This window comes from Pan troglodytes, chromosome 17 (genome assembly GCF_028858775.2).
Source record: "Pan troglodytes isolate AG18354 chromosome 17, NHGRI_mPanTro3-v2.0_pri, whole genome shotgun sequence".
Taxonomy (NCBI): domain Eukaryota; kingdom Metazoa; phylum Chordata; class Mammalia; order Primates; family Hominidae; genus Pan; species Pan troglodytes.
In genome coordinates this window covers 16,200,193-16,222,239 of record NC_072415.2, presented here as the reverse complement: position 1 = coordinate 16,222,239, position 22,047 = coordinate 16,200,193, and the positions used below count along the sequence as shown (strand labels likewise).

Sequence of the window (22,047 nt, the reverse complement as noted above, 5' to 3'; positions counted from 1 at the left end):
CACATGTCTGTTGGCTGCATAAATGTCTTCTTTTCAGAAGTGTCTGTTCATATCCTTCACCCACTTTTTGATGGGGTTGTTTGATTTTTTTTTAAAACTTGTTTAAGTTCTTGTACATTCTGGATTTAGCCCTTTGTCAGATGGATAGATTGCCAAAATTTTCTCCCATTCTGTAGGTTGCCTGTTCATTTTGTTCACTCTGATGGTAGTTTCTTTTGCTGTGCTGAAGCTCTTTAGTTTAATTAGGTCCCATTTGTCAGTTTTAGCTTTTGTTGCCATTGCTTTTGATGTTTTAGTTCTGAAGTATTTGCCCATGCCTATGTCCTGAATGGTATTGCCTAGGATTTCTTCTAGGCTTTTTATGGTTTTAGGTCTAACATTTAAGTCTTTAATCCATCTTGAGTTAATTTTTGTATAAGGTGTAAGGAAGTGGTCAACTTTCAGTTTTCTGCATATGGCCAGCCAGTTTTCCCAACATCATTTATTAAATAGGGAATTCTTTTCACATTGCTTTTTTTCCAGTTTTGTCAAAGATCAGAGGGTAATTTTCACATTTCAATGAATTTGTCCATTTTGTCTAAGTTGTCATGTTTATTCACATAAATTTTATAATATTACCTTGTATTTTTAAGTATCTGTAGAATCTAAAATAATGTCACATTAACTCATTTCCAAAGTTAGTAATTGTAGCTTTCTCTTTTCAAGAGCTAGTTTGGCTAGATAGACTTTTGCTTTTATTGATCCTCTCAAAGTGTTTGGTATTTTTCAACTCTTCCATCATTTTTGTGTTTTATTAGTTCCATCTCTGATGTTTTAGTTCTTTTTGCCTAGTATTTAAAAAATCTATAGTTGGGAGCTTATCAACAACATAAATTGAATTCTCACAATTTTGGAAGCTGCACAGTTCAAGATCAAGGTATCATCAGATTTGATGTCTGAAGAGGTACCACTTCATGATTCATTGATGCATTCTTTTTCCCTGTGCCCTCACATGGCAGAAAGGGTAAAGAGGCTCTCTGGGGTTATTTCTGTCAGAGCATTAATCCATTTATGAAGGGTTGGCCCTCATGACCTAATTACATCCAAAAACTCCTACCTCCTAATAACATCACCTCTGTGATTTGATTTTGGCATATGAAAATTGCAAGGACAAAGACATTCAAACCAATACGAATATTTATCCTTTCCTCTGCTTCCATTGAATTTACTTTCTTATTTTTTTTTTTTTAGTTTCTTCAGGTAAAAGTCGAAGTTATTTACTTGAGAGTCTTCTAATGTAGACATTCAATGCTGGAAGGTTTTATTTAAGTGCTGTTGTAGATGCATTTTACAATATCTAATGTGCTGTGTTTTCATTTGAAGTTAGTTCAAAATACTTTCTAATTTTTCTTTTTACTATTTTTGGAACCAACCCAGGGTTATTTGGATGTTATGTTACTTAATTTCCAATAGTTGAGTTGTTTCAGGTACATTTTTATTATTGATTTTTAATTTGATTGCTTTTGGGTCAGGTAACATGTTTTGTATGACTTAAATCCTTCTTAATCCTTTTACTAAGATATAATCTAGAATATAGTCCTTGAGTACTTCTGAAGAATGGTGTTAAGTCTACCATATTCTTGCTGATTTTCTGCCTCCTTATTCTACCACTTGAGCAAGGGGTTTAGAAATTTTAGACTATACTTAGGCATTTGTCCATTTCTTTTGCAGTTCTATCTATTTTTGTATCATGTATTTTGAAGCATTTATGTTATTATCTACATAAATATTTAGGACTGTTATGTTTTCTTGATTAAGTGGACCCTTTGTCACTATAAAATCACCTTGTTTATTGCTGGTAATGTTTTTGCTATGAAATGTACTTTGGTATTAATACAACCACTCTTCCTCAGCCTTCTTTTTTCAAGCGTTAGTGTGGTATATCTTGTTTCATCTTTAACCAATTTTTGTCTTTATATTTAAAGTTTATTTCTTATAGGTGGTATACAGGTAGATCTCACTTTTATATCCGTTCTGACAATCTGCCTTTGAGCAGAGGTTTTTACACCAGTTTAATTTATAATGTAATTATTGATGTGATAAAAGTTGTCTGTCACCATGCTGTTTGATTTCTGTTAGTCCCAGATCTTCTTTGCTTTGTTTTGTTCTTTTATTGCTTCCTTCAGACTAGTTTAGTAATTTTTATGATTTAGTTTTATATGTGTATATATATATATAGGTATAATGTTTTTTAGTTATTGATCTGGTTGTATATTTTTTCATGATTTAGTCATATCTTTTTGTGGTATAAGTTTATTTGGCTATTAGGTATAACTCTTTGCTTTGCTGTCTTAGTGGTTGTTTTAGGATTTATAGTGTATGGATTTACCTCATCACAACTCACCTTCAAGTAATATTATATCATATCATAGATGGTATAAGAAATTCCAATCATATATTTTCATTTCTTCACTTCCAGCCAGATACCAGCCTGGATCTGTGGGATTGTAGCATTTGTTAAGTTTAGAATATATTTAGCCAATTTTTCCTCAGATGTTTTTTCTGTCTCTCCTTCTACCTCTTTGTGGACTTACATATTACCTGCTGGGAGTTTGCTCATAGTTCTCTAGTATCTCAAATTTGTGAATCTTTTCTTTCATGATGGCAAATCAATCTATGCTCATATCTACTCAGTGTAGCTTTCATCTGCAGCATTGTAACTTGTATCTCTAGAAGTGCAATTTAGTTTTTAAAAGTATCTTCTATTGCTTTACTTATCTTCTTGATTTTTATTGTAGAATAGAGTTGAGTTACTTATAAACAGCTTGATCCTTTTCATTTTTGCTTTTTATGAGCTGACTCCCCACACCTGAGGCAAGGCCTTTCAGACTATTCATTTTCCTGTGATGTCTGAGTCTTCCCAGGCAAATCTATAAAAATAGACACTCTTCTTGGCACTATGTGAGCACCAGGTGTGATTTTCTCTAATTTTATAAGTTCCGCCCTGACCTGGCTTGGTCTTAGGTAGTTTTCTGGCTTACATGCAATCTTCATTATTTTGCTAAATACTGGGAGGCAATTTCCAGGGGTTTCTTGCTTTTGCTTCTGTGTCTCTGTCTCCTCCTCAGTGTTCTGTTCTATATTGTCTGTCTCCTTTGGTTTTACCAGACTCTAAGCTTTATCACTGTAACCAAGAGAGTCTGGTAGGTTCCACCTCAGTTTTTGTTTCCTGTGTCAGGTCTTGGAATCTCTGTCAAGGCAAGAAGCTGAAACATTCATAAGGTTTGCTTTCCACTTTTTTTTTCTGTTTTTCAGGGACTATCATCTTCTTTGCCTAATGTCCACTGTCTAAAAAATTGTTTAGTGTATTTTGTGTGTTTTATTTTTAGTTATTTTAGCTAAGAAGAAAAATCAATACCTGTTGTTCCCTCGTGGCTGGAGGCAGACTACACTAGAGCTTCAGCACATGCCACATACTGGCTAAAATGCTTTTCTTCCCCCCTTGCTCAACTGCTTCCTTTTCAATCTTTGTTCCTCAGTGTAGCCATACATTCCTCGGGGGAATTTTCCGTGGGCCTAGTACAGATCCTATTCTTAGCAATCTATTTTCTTACAGTATCTATCTGAATTTATAATTGTAACTTTTCTGGGGCTTTGCTTTTCAGTATATTTTAAGCTAAACAAGAGCAGAGTTATTTTTTTCTGTTTAATCTGCAGAGCTTAGTATAATGCCTTCCACATGGTAGGCAATCAATATATATTTGTTGAGTGTATGAGTTAGTGATTGTTAAAATATGCAGCCCTTTATATCCCAAAAGTACTAATATATTTTATTTCTATCTCCTCCTTGAGACAGATTCAACTACCCTGTCAAAAATCTTGGATGCAGTTCCTTCTTGTGAAAGAGGAAGGGAACTTAAAAAAGATCACTGTGAACAAATTACAGCAAAAATGGAACAAACGAAAAATAAGTTTTGTGTACTACAAAAGGAACTGTCAGAAGCGAAAGAAATAAAATCACAGTTAGAGAACCAAAAAGCTAAATGGGAACAAGAGCTCTGCAGTGTGAGGTATGACATCCTAGTTTTAAATAAATATTTCAACTATTTATACTAAAAGTATGTAGGATACTTTTTGTAAAAGCTGACTTACCTTCTGAGATTTAACTGGAGAAAAAAATCTGTCTTGTAGAGTGTCAAATTCTTTTAAATAATAAAAGTTCTTAAATGTGAATACTTCCACTGATAATTAATGCATATTTATTTAAATCACAATTTTAATGGCTATATAGAAGGCCATTATTTGGAAATACCATTACTTAGCAAATTAATTTTTTTGATTTTTAGTTTTTTGTATTATAAATGCTACAAGGCATAACTGCATGTAAATCTTTTTCTACCTTTCTAATTATTGACTTGGAATAAATTCTTCAATATAGAAATATTTAGTTAAATTATAGGAAGTTTTTAAAAAGTTCTTTGGTCATTACTTCTAAATTGTTCTCAAGAAAATTTATATTCATTTACAGTTCAACAAAGAGAGTGTGAAACGGCCATTCTTCTGTCTCCAAGAATCAATTTCCTTTAATTATACACTTTTAATCTTAATGTGCATGGAATATAAAGAAAATATAATTTATGATTAGTTTATTCAACATCTCTCGCTCTCCTACATAAATAAAATTAATTCAGAGTTCTAGGTTAAAAATACATATTATTTTTATTCTTTAATTAAATATTTGTACTCTTTCTTGTTCTAAAGGAGATTTAAAATTTGTTGAAAAATATATAATACTCAACAAGATATGTTTAAGTCTTACTCAAAAAAGAAACAAAAGGCATATGGGATGACACATATTAGACTCTTTAATCTAGTCTGAGATCATAATATTCAAATTATTTTTAGGGATATTTGCCATATTTTATAAGTAGAAATATTTATGTCTAATAAATCTGTAAACTTTTTTTATAAAAAGTAATGTCACTTTAATCAGTTAACTCTAAATGATCTGTCCTCATTGAGGACTAATTTTGACTGTGTGATATTTTTAAAAAATAATTTTCAACTTATAAATTTACTAGATAGCTTCCAATATTCTTTTCCATAACAGTTGTCAAAGTTACTAGTAACAGAAACTTTCTAACTAGAAGAAGTTCTTTCTCACTATTTTTCAAGTATGTATGTCATTTGGAAGAGGTTACGGAGTAATGAATACCAGAGAACTAGAAAGAAAAAAAAAATTCAGGAATACAGGAATTTTATTGGAATAATAAACCAGTATAGGAAGAAGTAGATCTCAAAGTGAATTCTATTTTCTAACAAAATGAATTTTAAGATAAGTATGTTTAATGGCAGATTGACTTTAAATCAAGAAGAAGAGAAGAGAAGAAATGTCGATATATTAAAAGAAAAAATTAGACCCAAAGAGCAACTTAGGAAAAAGTTAGAAGTGAAACAACAACTTGAACAGGCTCTCAGAATACAAGATATAGAATTGAAAAGTGTAACAAGTAATTTGAATCAGGTAAATCAATCTCTGGCAAAAATTTTATATTTCTGACTTTATTTCATCAGTATTACTTTTAACATCCCTTTGATTTAGTATGTGTTATTCAGGTCTAAATCAAACAAAAGTATTGTCTTAAAATTAACTATGACTTTTGTAGCTACAGTTATTTATTATAAATTATGGCATGCAAATAGTATCTTATTTCAGTACAAAGAGCTTTTGAAAATAATGATAATCCCTACCATATACTTAGTGATAATTTATTGGTAAGTATTTTATTCCTAGCAACATAGTTTAGTGTATTTTTCCTAGTTAACATTTAATACTGACTCAAACATTATCAAGAGGAAGCAAAAGTTAGTGTCGTAGTAAATAAGCTCATGGTTTTCTAAGTAGGGCTCTCTAGATTTTATCTTCTTTACCACTTTTGTTTTGAAATAGAAGACTTCTTTTATATTTACATATTTACCCAGTAGAATTAACTGAGATTTGGTGGATTCTCAGAAGACTTGGAGAAAAACCTACAACTTGATTATATTTTTAATCTTTTCCTTTCAGAATTGTGATAACTAAAAGTGCTTGTTACAATGTCTCAACTTATCAAACATTCATAAATATAATTCTTACAATTAACTATATTTTTTAGAAAAACAGAATATCTAGAGAATATTCTCAGGAAAAAGGAACTGAAAGAGCATCCAGAAATTTTATCTGTCTAAATATATGCAGCACTAAGGCTCTTAGTATGGGATCTTGTATAGGTTAGACATCAGAGTGTAAACCCAATTTTCGTATGTAATCAAATTGATTAATCTTTTATTTTATGCTTTTGAGCTTTTTGTAATTCAGGGAAAGTTTTTTTTTTTCAATTCTGAGGCTCTTAAAAATTCTCTAGTCATTTCTCTTTTACTTTCATGAATTCGTTGTCTCCAAATAAATGTTTGAACTTTGGGGAATTTATGCTCTACAACATTTGAAGTTTTGATTCAATGGTTCTTCAACTGATACCTACTTATAAAAACCCTTTCATTGTATAAACATACACGTTGTTCTTTAATTTCAGAGGAACTATAATATGCCATTTTATTGAGTGCTAGTTAAATGTTTATTTTGTTTTATTTAGGTTTCTCACACTCATGAAAGCGAAAATGATCTCTTTCATGAAAATCGCATGTTGAAAAAGGAAATTGCCATGCTAAAACTGGAAATAGCCACACTGAAACATCAACACCAGGTGAAGGAAAATAAATACTTTGAGGACATTAAGATTTTACAAGAAAAGAATGCTGAACTTCAAATGACCCTAAAACTGAAACAGAAAACATTAACAAAAAGGGCATCTCAGCATAGAGAGCAGCTTAAAGTTCTGACAGCAGAGAACACGATGCTGACTTCTAAATTGAAGGAAAAACAAGACAAAGAAATACTGGAGACAGAAATTGAATCACACCATCCTAGACTGGCTTCTGCTTTACAAGACCATGATCAAAGTGTCACATCAAGAAAAAACCAAGAACTTGCTTTCCACAGTGCAGGAGATGCTCCTTTGCAAGGAATAATGAATGTTGATGTGAATAATACAATATATAACAATGAGGTGCTCCATCAACCACTTTATGAAGCTCAAAGGAAATCCAAAAGCCCAAAAATTAATCTCAATTATGCAGGAGATGATCTAAAAGAAAATGCATTGGTTTCAGAACATGCACAAAGAGACCGATGTGAAACACAGTGTCAAATGAAGAAAGCTGAACACATGTATCAAAATGAACAAGATAATGTGGACAAACACACTGAACAGCAGGAGTCTCTGGAGCAGAAATTATTTCAACTAGAAAGCAAAAATAGGTGGCTTCGACAGCAATTAGTTTATGCACATAAGAAAGTTAACAAAAGCAAGGTAACAATTAATATTCAGTTTCCTGAGACGAAAATGCAACGTCATCTAAAAGAGAAAAATGAGGAGGTATTCAATTATGGTAACCATTTAAAAGAACGTATAGATCAATATGAAAAAGAGAAAGCAGAAAGAGAAGTAAGTATCAAAAAATATAAATACTTTTCAACCTTCCTGAAAGAAAATGGCCTTGGCTAAATGCTGAATCTAGTTGAATATATATATATATATATATATATATATATATATGTATGTATGTATGTATAAATAGATGATAAATGTACTTACTATATCAGCTTAGAAAAATGCCTCATTTCCACCAAATGAAAGTGAAAGCTAAGAGACGTTTTACTTTGAGTAAAGGCATTGTGTCACTGATGAAATTATAAGAGTTTAAGTTAAAGATTTTTAATAGATTAACATTAATGACATTGGCTTATACTGCTGAAATAAAGGTTTTAATATCTCTTTGTGGCCACATTTTTTGACTACAATGAAGCAGAAAAATGGGAATGCCCATATCAGCAATTAGTATTTTGAAATTAAGATTCAGTTCAGCAATTTACATTGACAGTTAATTCTAAATTTTCCAGAGGAACAGAAGTGTATTTGAAGTATATTTTGAACTGTACATTTCTGCATCTTGTAATAACACTTCTATATTTTATTTGGTAGAATTTTATTTTCATTTATGTCAATTTGACTTAATCTGAACATATTTGAATCTGAAATTATGTATTGTTAAAACCTCTCAATTTTTTAAAGGCATCTGTGTTTTGTTAAATAATACCTTAGGACAAATGTAGTGGATTTTAGCAATATCAAATTTGATTTAATCACCCCACTGGTATTCATAATTTATTTTGAATATTGTTACAAATCATTTGCTCATAATTTCTATTTCAAGGCTCAAAAACTATCATGTGGATAGAACTTTGTCCCACAGAAAGATGATTGTAGCTATCTGTGATTTATTAGCTTTGCATTGGATCCCCATTTTTCAATTCATAAGGGGTGGCAGGGTTCATGTATAGTACAAAAGAAGTGAGTAGAGGAGAGAAACATAGGAGCTGAGGCCAGGAGGGATGTGGAGACCAGGTTACCAAGGGCCTGTAAAGTTTGAAATAAAATTACTTTTATTCTGAGATAAAAATCTATTGGAAAAATTTCAGCAGGTGATTGAATATGTGAGGAACTTTGATGTTGATTTGTGCTTCTAATACAGAAGAAGGAAAGAATTCCACTGTGTAGAATTTACCACCACTAGTCCTGCCTTTTTTTTTTGAGACTTCAGTAAGTTGTGAAGAATTACAGATTCATTAAGGGAAAAAATTACTAGTGAGATGAATCTTGTGTCTAGTAAGACAGTACCAATTTGGCAGAAAGATTGCACCTTCTTGTGTCCTTAAGTAAATTCACTAACAAGCAGCAATGTGCACAAATGAAGAAAATAAACTGAATCAATATATTTGGGGATATTTTTGAAAGTAAATATTGTTAATTTGATAAGATGATTCACAAAATCAAAAACATGTCTTTTCAGGTCATTGTGAGACAACTTCAAAAAAAATTGGCTGATCTTAATAAACAGTGTGAAGCTTCACTAAAGGTTACATCACATTCTCACTCTCTGAGGCATCAATAGAGGCTACATCACATTATCACATTAATCTCAAAGGTGAGATACAGGATTTAATGAGGAAATGATTTCAAATCAAAAGTCAAGTGTGTGTTAAATGTAACATGCCAACAGTGAGTCTATAACTGGTTAAATAATATAAATTGTTTTATGATACTAATATCCATGGGAAGACTTCTTTTATATGTTCATTATAATTAGTTTTATTACAATTTTATTATCTTTATAATGTGCTTATTTTTAAAACTGTGGCTGTCATTCTGCAATGTTTTTCTTTTTTTTTTTCAGATTAAACAGTAAAGTTTATTGTGAACATTTGCTTCTTTTTCCATTTTAAAGTTAAACAAGAAGAAAAGGTAAAATGAAAAGAAATAACCAAAAATTTACTTCCCAAGATAGGATGTACAGAACTAAAATGATAAAAGTCATATAACAATGGTACCCTAAACCACCCACCTCACAGCATAGTGCAGAGATGTCCTGGCAGTGCTTCTGGTGTGTGGGATGGGGGTAGAATCCCATGCATGAGAAGGGGACAGGTCCTTTCTTCACAAGACCAGTCTTTGCTCCAGAAATGAATCCTTATCATGAATCCCTGACACGTTCAGTGTTTTCAGTTATTTTTCTTGGCTGTAGGAATGTCACAATGGACTGTAGAGTGTCATACATAGTTTTCAATAAAATACTGGACAATAGAGTTTATAGTCTCCCATTTAAGTACAAGCCTAGACAGACAGGAACACTTTTATATACTTATAAAAACACAAATTTCCTTGTTTTGTGGAAATAAATCCCAACTATTGAACCTTCTAGTTAAGAGATTGACAACTCTATACTTGGTTCAGGATACTTCTCCCCTCTTTTCTGTCTTCCTGTCCCAAGACTCCAAGTTCCTGTCTTATGGTTAGCTAGGAGAAACTATCCACGAACACACACACACACACACACACACACACACACACACACACACTCTACCCTTGGGGTGATGCACTATGCTTTCTTTTATTATTATTTATTGATCATTCTTGGGTGTTTCTTGGAGGGGGGATGTGGCAGGGTCATAGGATAATAGTGGAGAGAAGGTCAGCAGATAAACAAATGAGCAAAGGTCTCTGGTTTTCCTAGGCAGAGGTCCCTGCAGCCTTCCATAGCATTTGTGTCCCTGGGCACTTGAGATTAGGGAGTGGTGATGACTCTTAACGAGCATGCTGCCTTCAAGCATCTGTTTAACAAAGCCCATCTTGCACCGCCCTTAATCCATTTAACCCTGAGTTGACACAGCACATGTTTCAGAGAGCACGGGGTTGGGGGTAAGGTTATAGATTAACAGCATCCCAAGGCAGAAGAATTTCTCTTAGTACAGAAGAAAATGGAGTCTCCTATGTCTACTTCTTTCTACACAGACACAGTAACAATCTGATCTCTCTTTCTTTTCCCCACATTTCCCTCTTTTCTTTTTGACAAAACCGCCATCATCATCATGGTCCGTTCCCGATGGTGGCTGTCTCTTCGAAGCTGTTGGGTACACCTGCAGAAAGGCTGTCACTTCACACTTGGAAGATTGCACAACGGCCAGGCAGAGGCGCTCCTCACTTCCCAGACGAGGCAGCTGGGCAGAGGCGCTCCTCACTTCCCAGATGGGGCAACCAGGCAAGAGGTGCTCCTCATTTCCCAGATGGGGTGGCTGGGAAGAGGCACTCCTCACCTACCAGATGAAGGGCAGCCAGGCAGAGGCACTCCTCACATCCCAGACGATGGGTGGCCGGGCAGAGGTGCTCCTCACTTCCCAGACAGGGTGGCGGGGCAGAGGCACTCCTCACTTCCCAGATGGGGCAGCTGTGCAGAGGCGCTCCACACTTCCCAGACGGGGCAGCTGGGCAGAGGCGTTCCTCACTTCCCGGACGGGGCGGCTGGGCAGAGGCACTCCTCACCTCCCAGGCATTGCGGCCAGGCAGAGGTGCTCCCCACTTCCCAGACGGGGCGGCTGGGCAGAGGTGCTCCTCACCTCCCAGATGGGGTGGCCGGGCAGAGGTGCTCCTCACCTCCCAGATGGGGTGGCCGGGCAGAGGCGCTCCTCACCTCCCAGACGGGGAGACCAGGAAGAGGTGCTCCTCACTTCCCAGATGGGGCGGCCAGGCAGAGGTGCTCCTCACTTCCCAGATGGTGTGTCATCCGTGAAGAGGCGCTTCTCACCTCCCAGATGATTGGCAGCCAGAGAAAGGTGCTCCTCACTTCCCAGACGGGGTGGCTGAGAAACGGCACTCCCCAATTCCCAGATGGGGTGGAGGTCAGGCAGAGGCGCTCCTCACCTCCCAGATGGGGCGGCTGGGCAGAGGCGCTCTTCACTTCCCAGAGGGGGTGGCCGGGCAGAGGCGCTCCTCAACTGCCAGACCGGGCGGCCGGCCAGAGGAACTCCTCACCTCCCAGACAATGGGTGGCTGGGGAGAGATGCTCCTCACCTCCCAGACAGGGCGGCCGTGCAGAGGTGCTCCTCACCTCCCAGATGGGGTGGCCAGGCAGAGGCGCTCCCCATTTCCCAGATGGGGTGGTGGCCAGACAGGGGTGCTCCTCACATCCCAGATGGGGCGGCCGGGCAGAGGTGCTCCTCACTTCCCAGATGGTGTGTCGTCCGTGCAGAGGCGCTCCTCACCTCCCAGATGATGGGCAGCCGGGCAGAGGCGCTCCTCACCTCCCAGATGATGGGCAGCCAGGCAGAGGCGCTCCTCACTTCCCAGATGGGGCGGCCGGGCAGAGGCGCTCTTCAATTCCCAGATGGCGCGGCCAGGCAGAGGCGCTCCTCAGTTCCCAGATTGTGTGTCGTCTGTTCAGAGGCACTCCTCACCTCCCAGATGATGGGCAGCTGGAGGGAGGCACTCCTCACCTCCCAGATGGGGCGACTGGGAAGAGGCGCTCCCCACTTCCCAGACAGGGTGGGAGCCAGGCAGAGGTGCTCCTCACAACCCAGACAGGGTGGCCGGGCAGAGGCGCTCCTCACCTCCCAGACAATGGGTGGCCGGGCAGAGGCACTCCTCACTTCCCAGATGGGGCGGCTGGGCAGAGGCGTTCCTCACTTCCCAGATGGTGTGTCATCCATGCAGAGGCGCTCCTCACCTCCCAGATGATGGGCAGCTGGAGAAAGGTGCTCCTCACTTCCCAGACGGGGCAGCTGGGCAGAGGCGCTCCCCACTTCCCAGATGGGGTGGCAGTCGGGCAGAGGCGCTCCTCACAACCCAGACGGGGCAGCCAGGCAGTGGCGCTCCTCACTTCCCAGACGGGGCTGCCGGGCAGAGGCGCTCCTCACTTCCCAGAGGGGGTGGCCGGGCAGAGGCGCTCCTCAACTGCCAGACTGGGCGGCTGGCAAGAGGAACTCCTCACCTCCAAGACGACGGGCGGCCAGGCAGAGGCACTCCTCACCTCCCAGACGGGGTGGCCAGGCAGAGGCGCTCCTCACCTCTCAGACGGGGTGGCCGGGCAGAGGCGCTCCTCACCTCCCAGATGGGGCGGCTGGGCAGAGGTGCTCCTCACCTCCCAGATGGGGCGGCCCGGCAGAGGCGCTCTGCACTTCCCAGATGGGGTGGTGGCCGGACAGGGGCACTCCTCACATCCTGGATGGGGCGGCCGGGCAGAGGCACTCCCCACTTCCCAGACGGGGCGGCCGGGCAGAGTGGCCAGGCAGAGGCACTCCTCACTTCCCAGATGGGGCGGCTGTGCAGAGGTGCTCCACACTTCCCAGACGGGGCAGCTGGGCAGAGGCGCTCCTCACTTCCCGGATGGGGCGGCTGGGCAGAGGCACTCCTCACCTCCCAGGCATTGCGGCCAGGCAGAGGTGCTCCCCACTTCCCAGACGGGGCGGCTGGGCAGAGGCGCTCCTCACCTCCCAGATGGGGTGGCCGGGCAGAGGTGCTCCTCACCTCCCAGATGGGGTGGCCGGGCAGAGGCGCTCCTCACCTCCCAGACGGGGAGACCAGGAAGAGGTGCTCCTCACTTCCCAGATGGGGCGGCCAGGCAGAGGTGCTCCTCACTTCCCAGATGGTGTGTCATCCGTGAAGAGGCGCTTCTCACCTCCCAGATGATTGGCAGCCAGAGAAAGGTGCTCCTCACTTCCCAGACGGGGTGGCTGAGAAACGGCACTCCCCAATTCCCAGATGGGGTGGAGGTCAGGCAGAGGTGCTCCTCACCTCCCAGATGGGGCGGCTGGGCAGAGGCGCTCTTCACTTCCCAGAGGGGGTGGCCGGGCAGAGGCGCTCCTCAACTGCCAGACCGGGCGGCCGGCCAGAGGAACTCCTCACCTCCCAGACGGGGTGGCCAGGCAGAGGCGCTCCTCACCTCTCAGACGGGGTGGCCGGGCAGAGGCGCTCCTCACCTCCCAGATGGGGCGGCTGGGCAGAGGTGCTCCTCACCTCCCAGATGGGGCGGCCCGGCAGAGGCGCTCTGCACTTCCCAGATGGGGTGGTGGCCGGACAGGGGCACTCCTCACATCCTGGATGGGGCGGCCGGGCAGAGGCACTCCCCACTTCCCAGACAGGGCGGCCGGGCAGAGTGGCCAGGCAGAGGCACTCCTGACAACCCAGATGGGGTGGCCGGGCAGAGGTGCTCCTCACCTCCCAGACGGGGCAGCCGGGAAGAGGCGCTCCTCACCTCCCAGACGTTGGGTGGCCAGGAAGAGGCACTCCTCACCTCCCAGATGGGGTGGCCGGGCAGAGGGGCTCCCCACTTCCCAGACAAGGTGGCTGGGCAGAGGCGTTCCTCACCTCCCAGACAATGGGCTCAAACAAAGGGCCAAATTACCTATAAAGTAAATTAGATTAACAACTGACTTATCAGCAGAAACCCTGCAACCTAGAAAAGATTGGGGCCTAGTGTTAGTCTTCTTAAAGAAAAAAAAATGCCATCCAATAATTTCTTGTTTTTGGAGACAGAGTCTCACTTTGCCACCCAGGCTGGAGTGCAGTGGTGTGATGTCAGCTCACTGCAACCTCTGCTTCCTGGATTCAAGCAATTCTCCTGCCTCAGCCTCACCAGTAGCTGGGATTGCAGGTGTGCGCCACCACACCTGGCAAATTTTGGTATTTTTAATAGAGAGGGAGTTTCTTCATGTTGGCCAGGCTGGTCTTGAACTCCTGACCTCAGGTGATCTGCCTGCCTTGGCCTCCCAAAGTGCTAGGATTACAGGTGGGAGCCACTGCACCCAGCCATGCAAGAATTTCATAACCTGCCAGACTGAGCTTCATAAAGAAAGGAAAATAAGGTATTTCCAGATAAGAAAATGCTAAGGGAAGTCATTACCTCCAGACTGACTCTAAAAGAAATGTTTAAAGGTGTTTGGCTCGTGAAAATAAAAGAATGATACTTGCTACCATAAAAGCATACATGAATACAAAATGTACAGAACCTATAAAGCAATTAAACAATTAAGACTACAAGGTAACTAGCTAACGCTATAAAAGGAAGAAAACCTAACACATCAATATTAAGCTTGAATGTAAATGGCTGAAATGCTCCACTGAATAGACACAAAGTGGCAAACTGGATAAAAAAAGAAGACACTTCTGCTGCCTTTGAGAGACCCATCTCATGTGTAATGATACCAACAGGCTCAAAGTAAATGGATGGAAAAATATTCATCACATAAATGAAAAACAAAAAAGGAGAGGTATTGCTATTCTTGTATCAGATAAAACAGACATTAAACTAACAACAGTAAAAAGAAAGACAAAGAATGACATTATATAATGATGGAGTGTTCAATTCAACGAGAAGACTTAACTGTCTTAAATATATATGCAGCCAACATTAGAGCACCCAGATTTTTAGAATAAATATTACTAGACCTAAGAAAAGAGATACACAGCTGTACAATAATCATGGAGGACTTCAACACCCCACCGACAGCAGTAAGCAAATTAGTTAGGCAGATTATTAGGCAGAAAACTAACAATGAAACTGTGGACTCAAATTGGGCTCTTGACCAAACAGACCTAATAGATATCTACAGAATACTCCATCCAGAAACCACAGAATGTACATTTTTCTCATTTGCACATGGAACATTCTCTAAAATTGACCACATGCTCAGTCATAAAATAAGCCTCAATAAATTTTTAAAAATCACAACTATATTAAGTATCTTCTCGGACCACTGTGGAATAAAATTAGAAGTCAATATCAAGAACTGTCAGAACCACAGAGGTACATGGAAACTAAACAATCTGCTCCTGAAGGACTTTTGTGTAAATAACAGAATTAAGGCAGAAATTTAAAGAAATTCCTGAAACAAATGAAAATAGAAACATAACATACCAAAACGTCTGGGATACAGAAAAAACAATGTTAAGAGGAGAGTTTATAACACTAAATGCCTACATAAAAAGAGAGAAAGATCTCAAATTAACAAGCTAAAATAGCCAAACACACTAGAAAAGAACAAACCAAACCCAAAGCTAGTAGAAGGAAATAACAAAGGTTAGAGAATAAGTTAATGAAATTGGGACCAAAAAAACCATACAAGGAATCAGCAAAATTAAAAAGTTGGTTCTTTGCAAGGACACATAAAAATGATAGATTGCTAGTTAGATTATACAAGAAAAAAGAAGATTCCAATAAGCACAATCAAAAATTACAAATGAGACATTGCAAAGGATACCACTGACATAAAAAAAGATCCTCAGAATATCTTTGTGTGCATAAACTAGAAAACCTAGAGAAAATGGATAAATTCCTGAAAACACACAACCTTCCAAGACTGAATCAGAAAGAAATCAAAAGTCCACTAGGGCAGTGCCAACAGGAAATATGGGATTGAAGCCTCCACACAGAGTCCCTACTGGGGCACTACCTACAGGAGCTGTGGGAATGGGGCCACCACCTCGAGATCCCTGAATGGTAGAGCCACGGGAAGCTTTCATCCTGAGCCTAGAAATACCACAGGCACTCAACTCTGATCCAAGACAGCAGCCATGGTGACTGTACACTGCAAAGCCACAGAGGCAGAGCTGCATAAGGTCTTGGGAACCCACCCCTTGCACAAGTGTGCCCTGGATGCGGGACATGAAATCAAGAATTATTTTGGAGCTTGAAGGTTTAATGTTTGCCCTACTGGGTTTCCGATTTGCCTGAGGCCTGTTGCCCCTTTCTTTTGCCCAACTTCGCCATTTGGGAATTGGAATATTTACCCAACACCTGTACTGCATTGAATATTGGAAGCAAATAACTTGGTTTTGATCTTATAGGCTCACAGATGGAGGAACGTACCTTGAAGCTCAGATGAGATTTCGGACTTTTGAGTTGATGCTGAAACAGCTTGAGATTTTTGGGGACTACTGAGAGAGGATAATTGTATTGTGCAATATGAGAAGGACATGAGATTTGGGGGGCATAGGGGTGAAATGACATTGTTTGGATGTGTTTACCCTCCAAATCTCTTGTTGAATGTGATCTTAAACGTTGGTGGTGGGCCTAGTGGAAGGTGTTGAATCATGGGGGTGGACCCTTCATAATTTGCTTAGCTCCATCCCCTTGGTGATGAGCGAGTCCTTGCTCTGTTGTGTCACACGAGAGCTGGTTGTTTAAAACAGCCTGCCATGTTCCCCTTCTTGCTATTCATTTCTCTCTTGACACGTGATACACTGGCCCTCACTTTGCCTTCCTCTGTGATTGGATGCTTTCTGAGGTCTCACCCAAACCTGAGCAGGTGCTGGTCCCATGCTTCTACTGCCTGCACAACTATAAACCAAATAAATATTTTTTCTCTATAAATTTAAAAAAATCTGAACAGACCAGTAGTTAATTATGAAATTGAATTTGTAATAAAAATATTTATCAGGCAGGAGAAGCCCAGGACTAGATGAATTCACAGCTGAATTTTACCAAGCATACAAAAAAATAGATGGTATCAATCTTACTGCAACCATTCTAAAACATTGAGGAGAAGGAATTCCTCTCTAACTCATTCTACAAAACCAGTATCATCCTGACACTAAAATCTAGCAAGGAAACAACAACAACAAACTACAGGCCAATATCTGATGAACATAGATGCAAATATCCTCAACAAAATGCTAGCAAACCAAATCCATCAGCATATCAAAGATGTAATTCATCATGATTACATGAGTTTTATTCCTGGGATGCAAGGACTATTTAACATATGCAAATCAATAAATGTGATTTACCATATAAACAGAATTTAAAACAAAAATCATGATTATCTCAATAGATGCAGAAAAAAATTCAATAAAATTCAACATCCTTGCCAGGTGCGGTGGCTCAAACCTGTAATCCCAGCACTTTGGAAGGCAGAGGTGGGCCAATCAACAGAGGTCAGGATCAGCCTGACCAACATGGAGAAAACCCATTTAGAACTAAAAATGCAAAATTAGCTGGGCATCGTGGTGCATGCCTGTAATCCCAGCTACTCAGGAGGCTGAGTCAAAAGAATGGCTTGAACCGGGGAGGTGGAGGTGGCAGTTTGCCAAGATCACACCACTGCACTCCAGCCTGGGCAACAGAGCAAGACTCCGTCTCAAAAAACGAAACGAAACCAAACCAAACCAAAACAAAAAAACCCTGAAATCATATCAATTATTTTTTCTGAGCAGAGTGGAAGAGTATTAAAAAATCAGTAACAGGAGGAATTTTTTTCCTGACCATCTTTCGCTCCCTCTCTCACCACCCTTTTTTTTTCCTCCATCTACCCCAAAACTTTTTCCCCACCATTTTTTCCCCACTGTCTTTTTGCAAAGCCTTCTATACTTTACCGCTCACTTCCGTTTTCCCCACCCATCTACCCCAAAACTTTTCCCCACCGTCTTTTCTCCCTCTCCCTGGCCAGCCTTTTTTCCACCTCCCGCTCTCATCATCCTCTTTTGCTCCTTCATCTCCCCAAAAACATTTCCCTCATCTTTTCCCAAAGCCTTCTCCCCACTCCTGCTGCTCGCCACCCTCTCTTTCCCCTTCCATCTACCCAAAAACTGTTTCCCTATCGTCTTTTTCTCCCATCCTCCTTGCCACCCTTTCCCTTCTCCATCTACCAAAAACATTTTCCCACCGTCTTTTTGCAAAGCCTCTTCTCTACTCCTGCTCACCACGCTCTTTTAACCCATCTACCTCCCCAATTTTTCCCTGCCACCTTTTCACAAAGCCTTCCCCGCTTCCCGCTCACCCTCTTCTTTCCTCTGTCTTGCTTGCCACCCTCTTTTTGCCTTCCATCTACCCCGAACTATTTTCCCCATTGCCTTTTTCCCAGTCCTCTTTCCCCACTCCCTCTGGCCACACTTTCTATTCTCCTCCCACTTGCCACCCTCTTTCTCCCTCCGTCTACCCAAACACTTTTTACCCACTGTCTTTTCTTTCTACACTTTCTTTTCTGCCTATCGTCTTTTTGCAAAACCTTTTCACTTTCCTCCTCGCCACCCTCTTTATCCTTCTCCCACTGGCCACCCTCTTTTCCCTCTCCATCTACCTAAAAGCTTCTCTCCTCACTGTCTTTTCACAAAACCTTCTCTCCCTCCTGCTCGCCACTCTCTCTTCCCCCTCCCTCTCTGCACCCTCTTTTCTCCTTCCACTTGTCACCCTTTTCCCTCCTCCATCTACTCAAAATCTTTTTACCTACAGTCTTCTTTCCCTTTCTTCTCTCCCCACCGTATTTTTGCAAACCTTCTCTCTTTCCTGCTCATCCCCGTTCCCCACTCATGACCCTCTCTTACCCCCTTCCATCTACCCAAAAACTTTTTCCCTACCATCTTTCTGTGAAACCTTCTGTCCCTCCTGTTCACCACCCTGTTTTTCCCCCTCCATCTACCCCCAATTTTTTTTTCCCAACATCTTTTCCTCACCGTCTTTATGCAATGCCTTCTCCAGCTCACCATCCTTTTTTCCTTTTGGCACTAACCACCCTCTTTACCCTTTCATCTATCCCAAAACTATTTTCCCCTTCCTACCGCTCCAGCCACACTACAGTCTCTGTCACCACCAACTGCAGGGAGGCCAGCCATGGTGCCACAGGCTACAGCCTCCAGTCTGTCCTGGTCCTCTAAGCTGGGCTCAGAGCAGCTCGGTGAGCAGATACAGAAGAACCTGGAATAGCCTGACTCTTCTTCAGCACCATTTATTTACTGAGGTTATGAATATGCCTTTCCTGGACTACACATTCCAGGATTGGATAAGAGAAAGCCCAGAGGCCTACTCTGATTGGACTTTGTTATCATGTTCTGATTGGATGAAAGAAAGTCTTAGGACAACCAATCAGAGTATGAAAATAAAGCCCAATCAGAGAAGGCCTAGAGGTTTTCTCTCACCCAATCAGAACATGTAGTCCAGAAACCATGTGCGTAACCCCACGTGCATGCTGAGGAGGCCTCATGCCAGTTTAGGCTCTCCAGTATCTCCAGCCAAGCTACTCTGTTCCCGGCTTAGAGGACCAGGAGAAGGGGGAGCTGGAGGCTGGAGCCTGTAACACTGTGGCTCGTCTCACTCTGGATGGTGGTGGCAACAGAGATGGCAGCGTGGCTGGAGTGTTAGGAGGGTGGCCTGAGTGGTAGGAGGGCGGCCTGAGCGGTAGGAGTGGGGCTGGAGCAGTAAGATCATGGCTGGAGTGGTAGGCGGGAGGCTGGAGCAGTAAGATGGCAGCCGGGGCGGTAGGAGTGCAGCCTGAGCTGTAGGAGGGTGGCTGGCAGCTGGAGTTGCTCTTGACCAGCTAGAGGTCTAGGAGAAGGTGGGGACCGTGCCCAACGCTGGCAGCTGGAGCCTTGGCCACCACGGCTCGCCTGGTTGCGGTTGGTGATGGCAACGGAGACTGCATCTCTGTTAGAGTAGTAGAAAGATGGCAGGGTAGGTGCGCTCTCTGCAGCTGCACTGCCGGCTTGTGGGGTGGTGGGGGAGTGGGTTTGGTGTGCTTTTGGGGCTGCACTGCCTGCCGCAGGGGGCTAGTGGATGGCGCTATCGGGTGTTGAATTGCTGGCAGTGGGGCAGGTTCACTGCGCTATCAGGGTCTACACTGCCTAAGATGGCAGGCGGTTGGAGGCAGGTTCTGTGCGCTGTTGTGCACTGCCAGCGGTGGGTGGTGGGGGGTTAGGGGAATTATTAGCTGCTGCACTGGCCGATGCAGGGGGCAGGTTGGGTTAGCTATCATGAGCTACAATGTCAGCAACAATGCCAACTGGCAGGCAGTCGGGGGTGCTTTAGGGGAGCTGTCAAATGTTGCATTGTCCATGGGGGAAAGGGGAAGGTGGGGTCGGGGGGTTGGTTGGGTGCAGTACCCCGGGTGTTCACTGACCGCGACAGGAGCAGATTGGGGGCACTATCTGGGGCTGTGCTGCTTGTGGTCCGGGTGGGTGGTGGGTTTGATGGGGCACTATTTGGTGCTGCAACACCCGTGGCAGGGATGGGTTGTGGACACTATCAAGTGTCCACCAGGGGTCGTTTGGGGGCGCTATCAGGGTTACACTGCCTGCAGCAGTCTCTGGGTGTGTTGTGGGCACAATCCGGGGGCTAAGCTTGTGGTGGGGGGGGCAGGTTAGGGGTGGTATGGGGGGAGGCTGCACTGCTGCTGCCAGCAGCAGGTTGTGGAGGTGGCCATGACAGTGGTGGCCTCTGAGGAAGGGGCCCTTCTCCTCTTCCTGGACTCAAGGATCTAGAGGGTGAACAACTTCTGCTCGTGTTGGAGCGCAGAGGGTGCACAGAGTTTTCACGGCAATCCTCTGACCACCGCAGGGCCCTTGCACCCACCATGGTTACTCGGCCCTTGCCCTCTTGCTCTGTGTTGTGGAGACCATCTGGGAGCCCCAGGCATGGAGTAGTGGGCACCACGGGGGCTCAGGGTCCTGTGGGTGGAGGAGTCAGGAATGGGAACTGGTACTTGGGTGGGGAGGACTGGCTGGGTCTGAGTTTCTGCTATTCTTGCTCCCCAGGGAGCCCCGGGCACTGTGGTGTCTCCAGTCCCCACCCCCGGTCAGGAGGCCAGCTTGGTCTAGGAGGAGAGGCTGGACTTTGGAGGGTGGGTGTGAGTGCCTTCGCCAAAACTGGCCCCAGCCACCCAGTGGCCAGCATGACAAGGTGAGGCTCTAACACTGTCACTTTCTGCATCCTGTTGTAGGTTTTTCTGGCATTGTCTGCCCAGCTGCTCCAAGCCAGGCTGATGAAGGAGGTGTCCCCTGTGGTGAGCTGGAGGTTGGAGCCTGAAGATGGCACAGCTCTGTGATTCATCTCCTATGGTTGTGGCAGCCATGGTGATGGAGATGGCAGCTCAACAGGAGCGGTAGGAGGGTACCTGTGGAGGCCAAGTGGTAGGAGCCTTGGAGGGTGGGCAGGTGCATGGAGGGTGACAGCAGCGCTGGTTCCTTTGGCGTCGGTGCTAATGGTGGCAGCAGCAGCAAGTCTAGGGGCCAGGAAGGGGGAGTAGGAAGACTTTGGGCCCGGCCCAGCCTGGGGTGTGTAAGAAGCTGCTGGTTCTGTACCACAGGCCTCAGTGATGGTGGAGGTGCAGCCAGGGCAAGGAGGAGTCCTCCCCCTTCTCCTGCAGTCTCTGGAGGGTGCCCTCCTTCTGCTGGCATCTGAGCCAGGTGTGAGTGGCAGCATTGTTTCGTTCTTAACAGAATTTAGGGGCTTACTATTTGTGTATCTTTTTGTTTTTGGTTGTGATAAACCTTAAGGGACAAAAGGCTTCTTTCGTGGGTTTTGGTGTTGTGGGATCCCCCCATGTAAGACAAAGGGTGCTTTCTTGGCAAGCTGTGTGTTGGAGGGAGTTCACCAAGGGGAAGAAAGGGAACCTCTCAGGAGGGTGGCTGCTGTGGCAGGTCCCCTTCCTCTGGGCACCCTTTGGGCCACCTAGTTTCCCCTGTGGAAGAGGGGAGGCTTAGACCAGTACCACTTGTATCATCAAAGAGGCATCCTCCTGGGCCAGTTGATTTGACCTTCCCACTTCTTCAGCCCACCTGCCCATGGTGTCACCTGGGAAAAGTGGAACCTTAGGCCACAGGGGCAGAGGCTTCTCTGGCAGGCTGATTGCTGTAGCAGATTCTGTTCTGC

At 43.2% G+C, this 22,047-nt stretch overlaps 2 protein-coding genes across 17 annotated transcripts in view; both read left to right on the top strand.

The window, feature by feature from the left end:
* Positions 1-10,625, top strand: part of LOC455512 (ankyrin repeat domain-containing protein 30B) — a 94,518-nt gene extending 83,893 nt beyond the window's left edge. The window contains exons 33-38 of the mRNA XM_063795491.1: positions 3,836-4,049; positions 5,335-5,503; positions 6,612-7,523; positions 8,929-9,063; positions 9,313-9,380; positions 10,540-10,625. Coding sequence (XP_063651561.1) covers positions 3,836-4,049; positions 5,335-5,503; positions 6,612-7,523; positions 8,929-9,030 — 1,397 coding nt within the window. The 3' untranslated portion in view covers positions 9,031-9,063; positions 9,313-9,380; positions 10,540-10,625. The remainder of the gene's footprint in view (positions 1-3,835; positions 4,050-5,334; positions 5,504-6,611; positions 7,524-8,928; positions 9,064-9,312; positions 9,381-10,539) is intronic.
* Positions 10,626-10,692: 67 nt separating this feature from the next.
* LOC129137938 (collagen alpha-1(I) chain-like) overlaps positions 10,693-22,047 on the top strand; it is a 73,927-nt gene continuing 62,572 nt past the window's right edge. For 10 of the 16 annotated variants that reach the window (XM_063795496.1, XM_063795499.1, XM_063795502.1 and 7 more), the window contains exons 1-4: positions 10,693-10,981; positions 11,185-11,245; positions 11,642-13,114; positions 21,116-21,277. In XM_063795496.1, coding sequence (XP_063651566.1) covers positions 10,737-10,981; positions 11,185-11,245; positions 11,642-13,114; positions 21,116-21,220 — 1,884 coding nt within the window. In that variant the 5' untranslated portion in view covers positions 10,693-10,736 and the 3' untranslated portion in view covers positions 21,221-21,277. The other 6 variants (XM_063795506.1, XM_063795503.1, XM_063795504.1 and 3 more) reach the window with 3 other exon arrangements.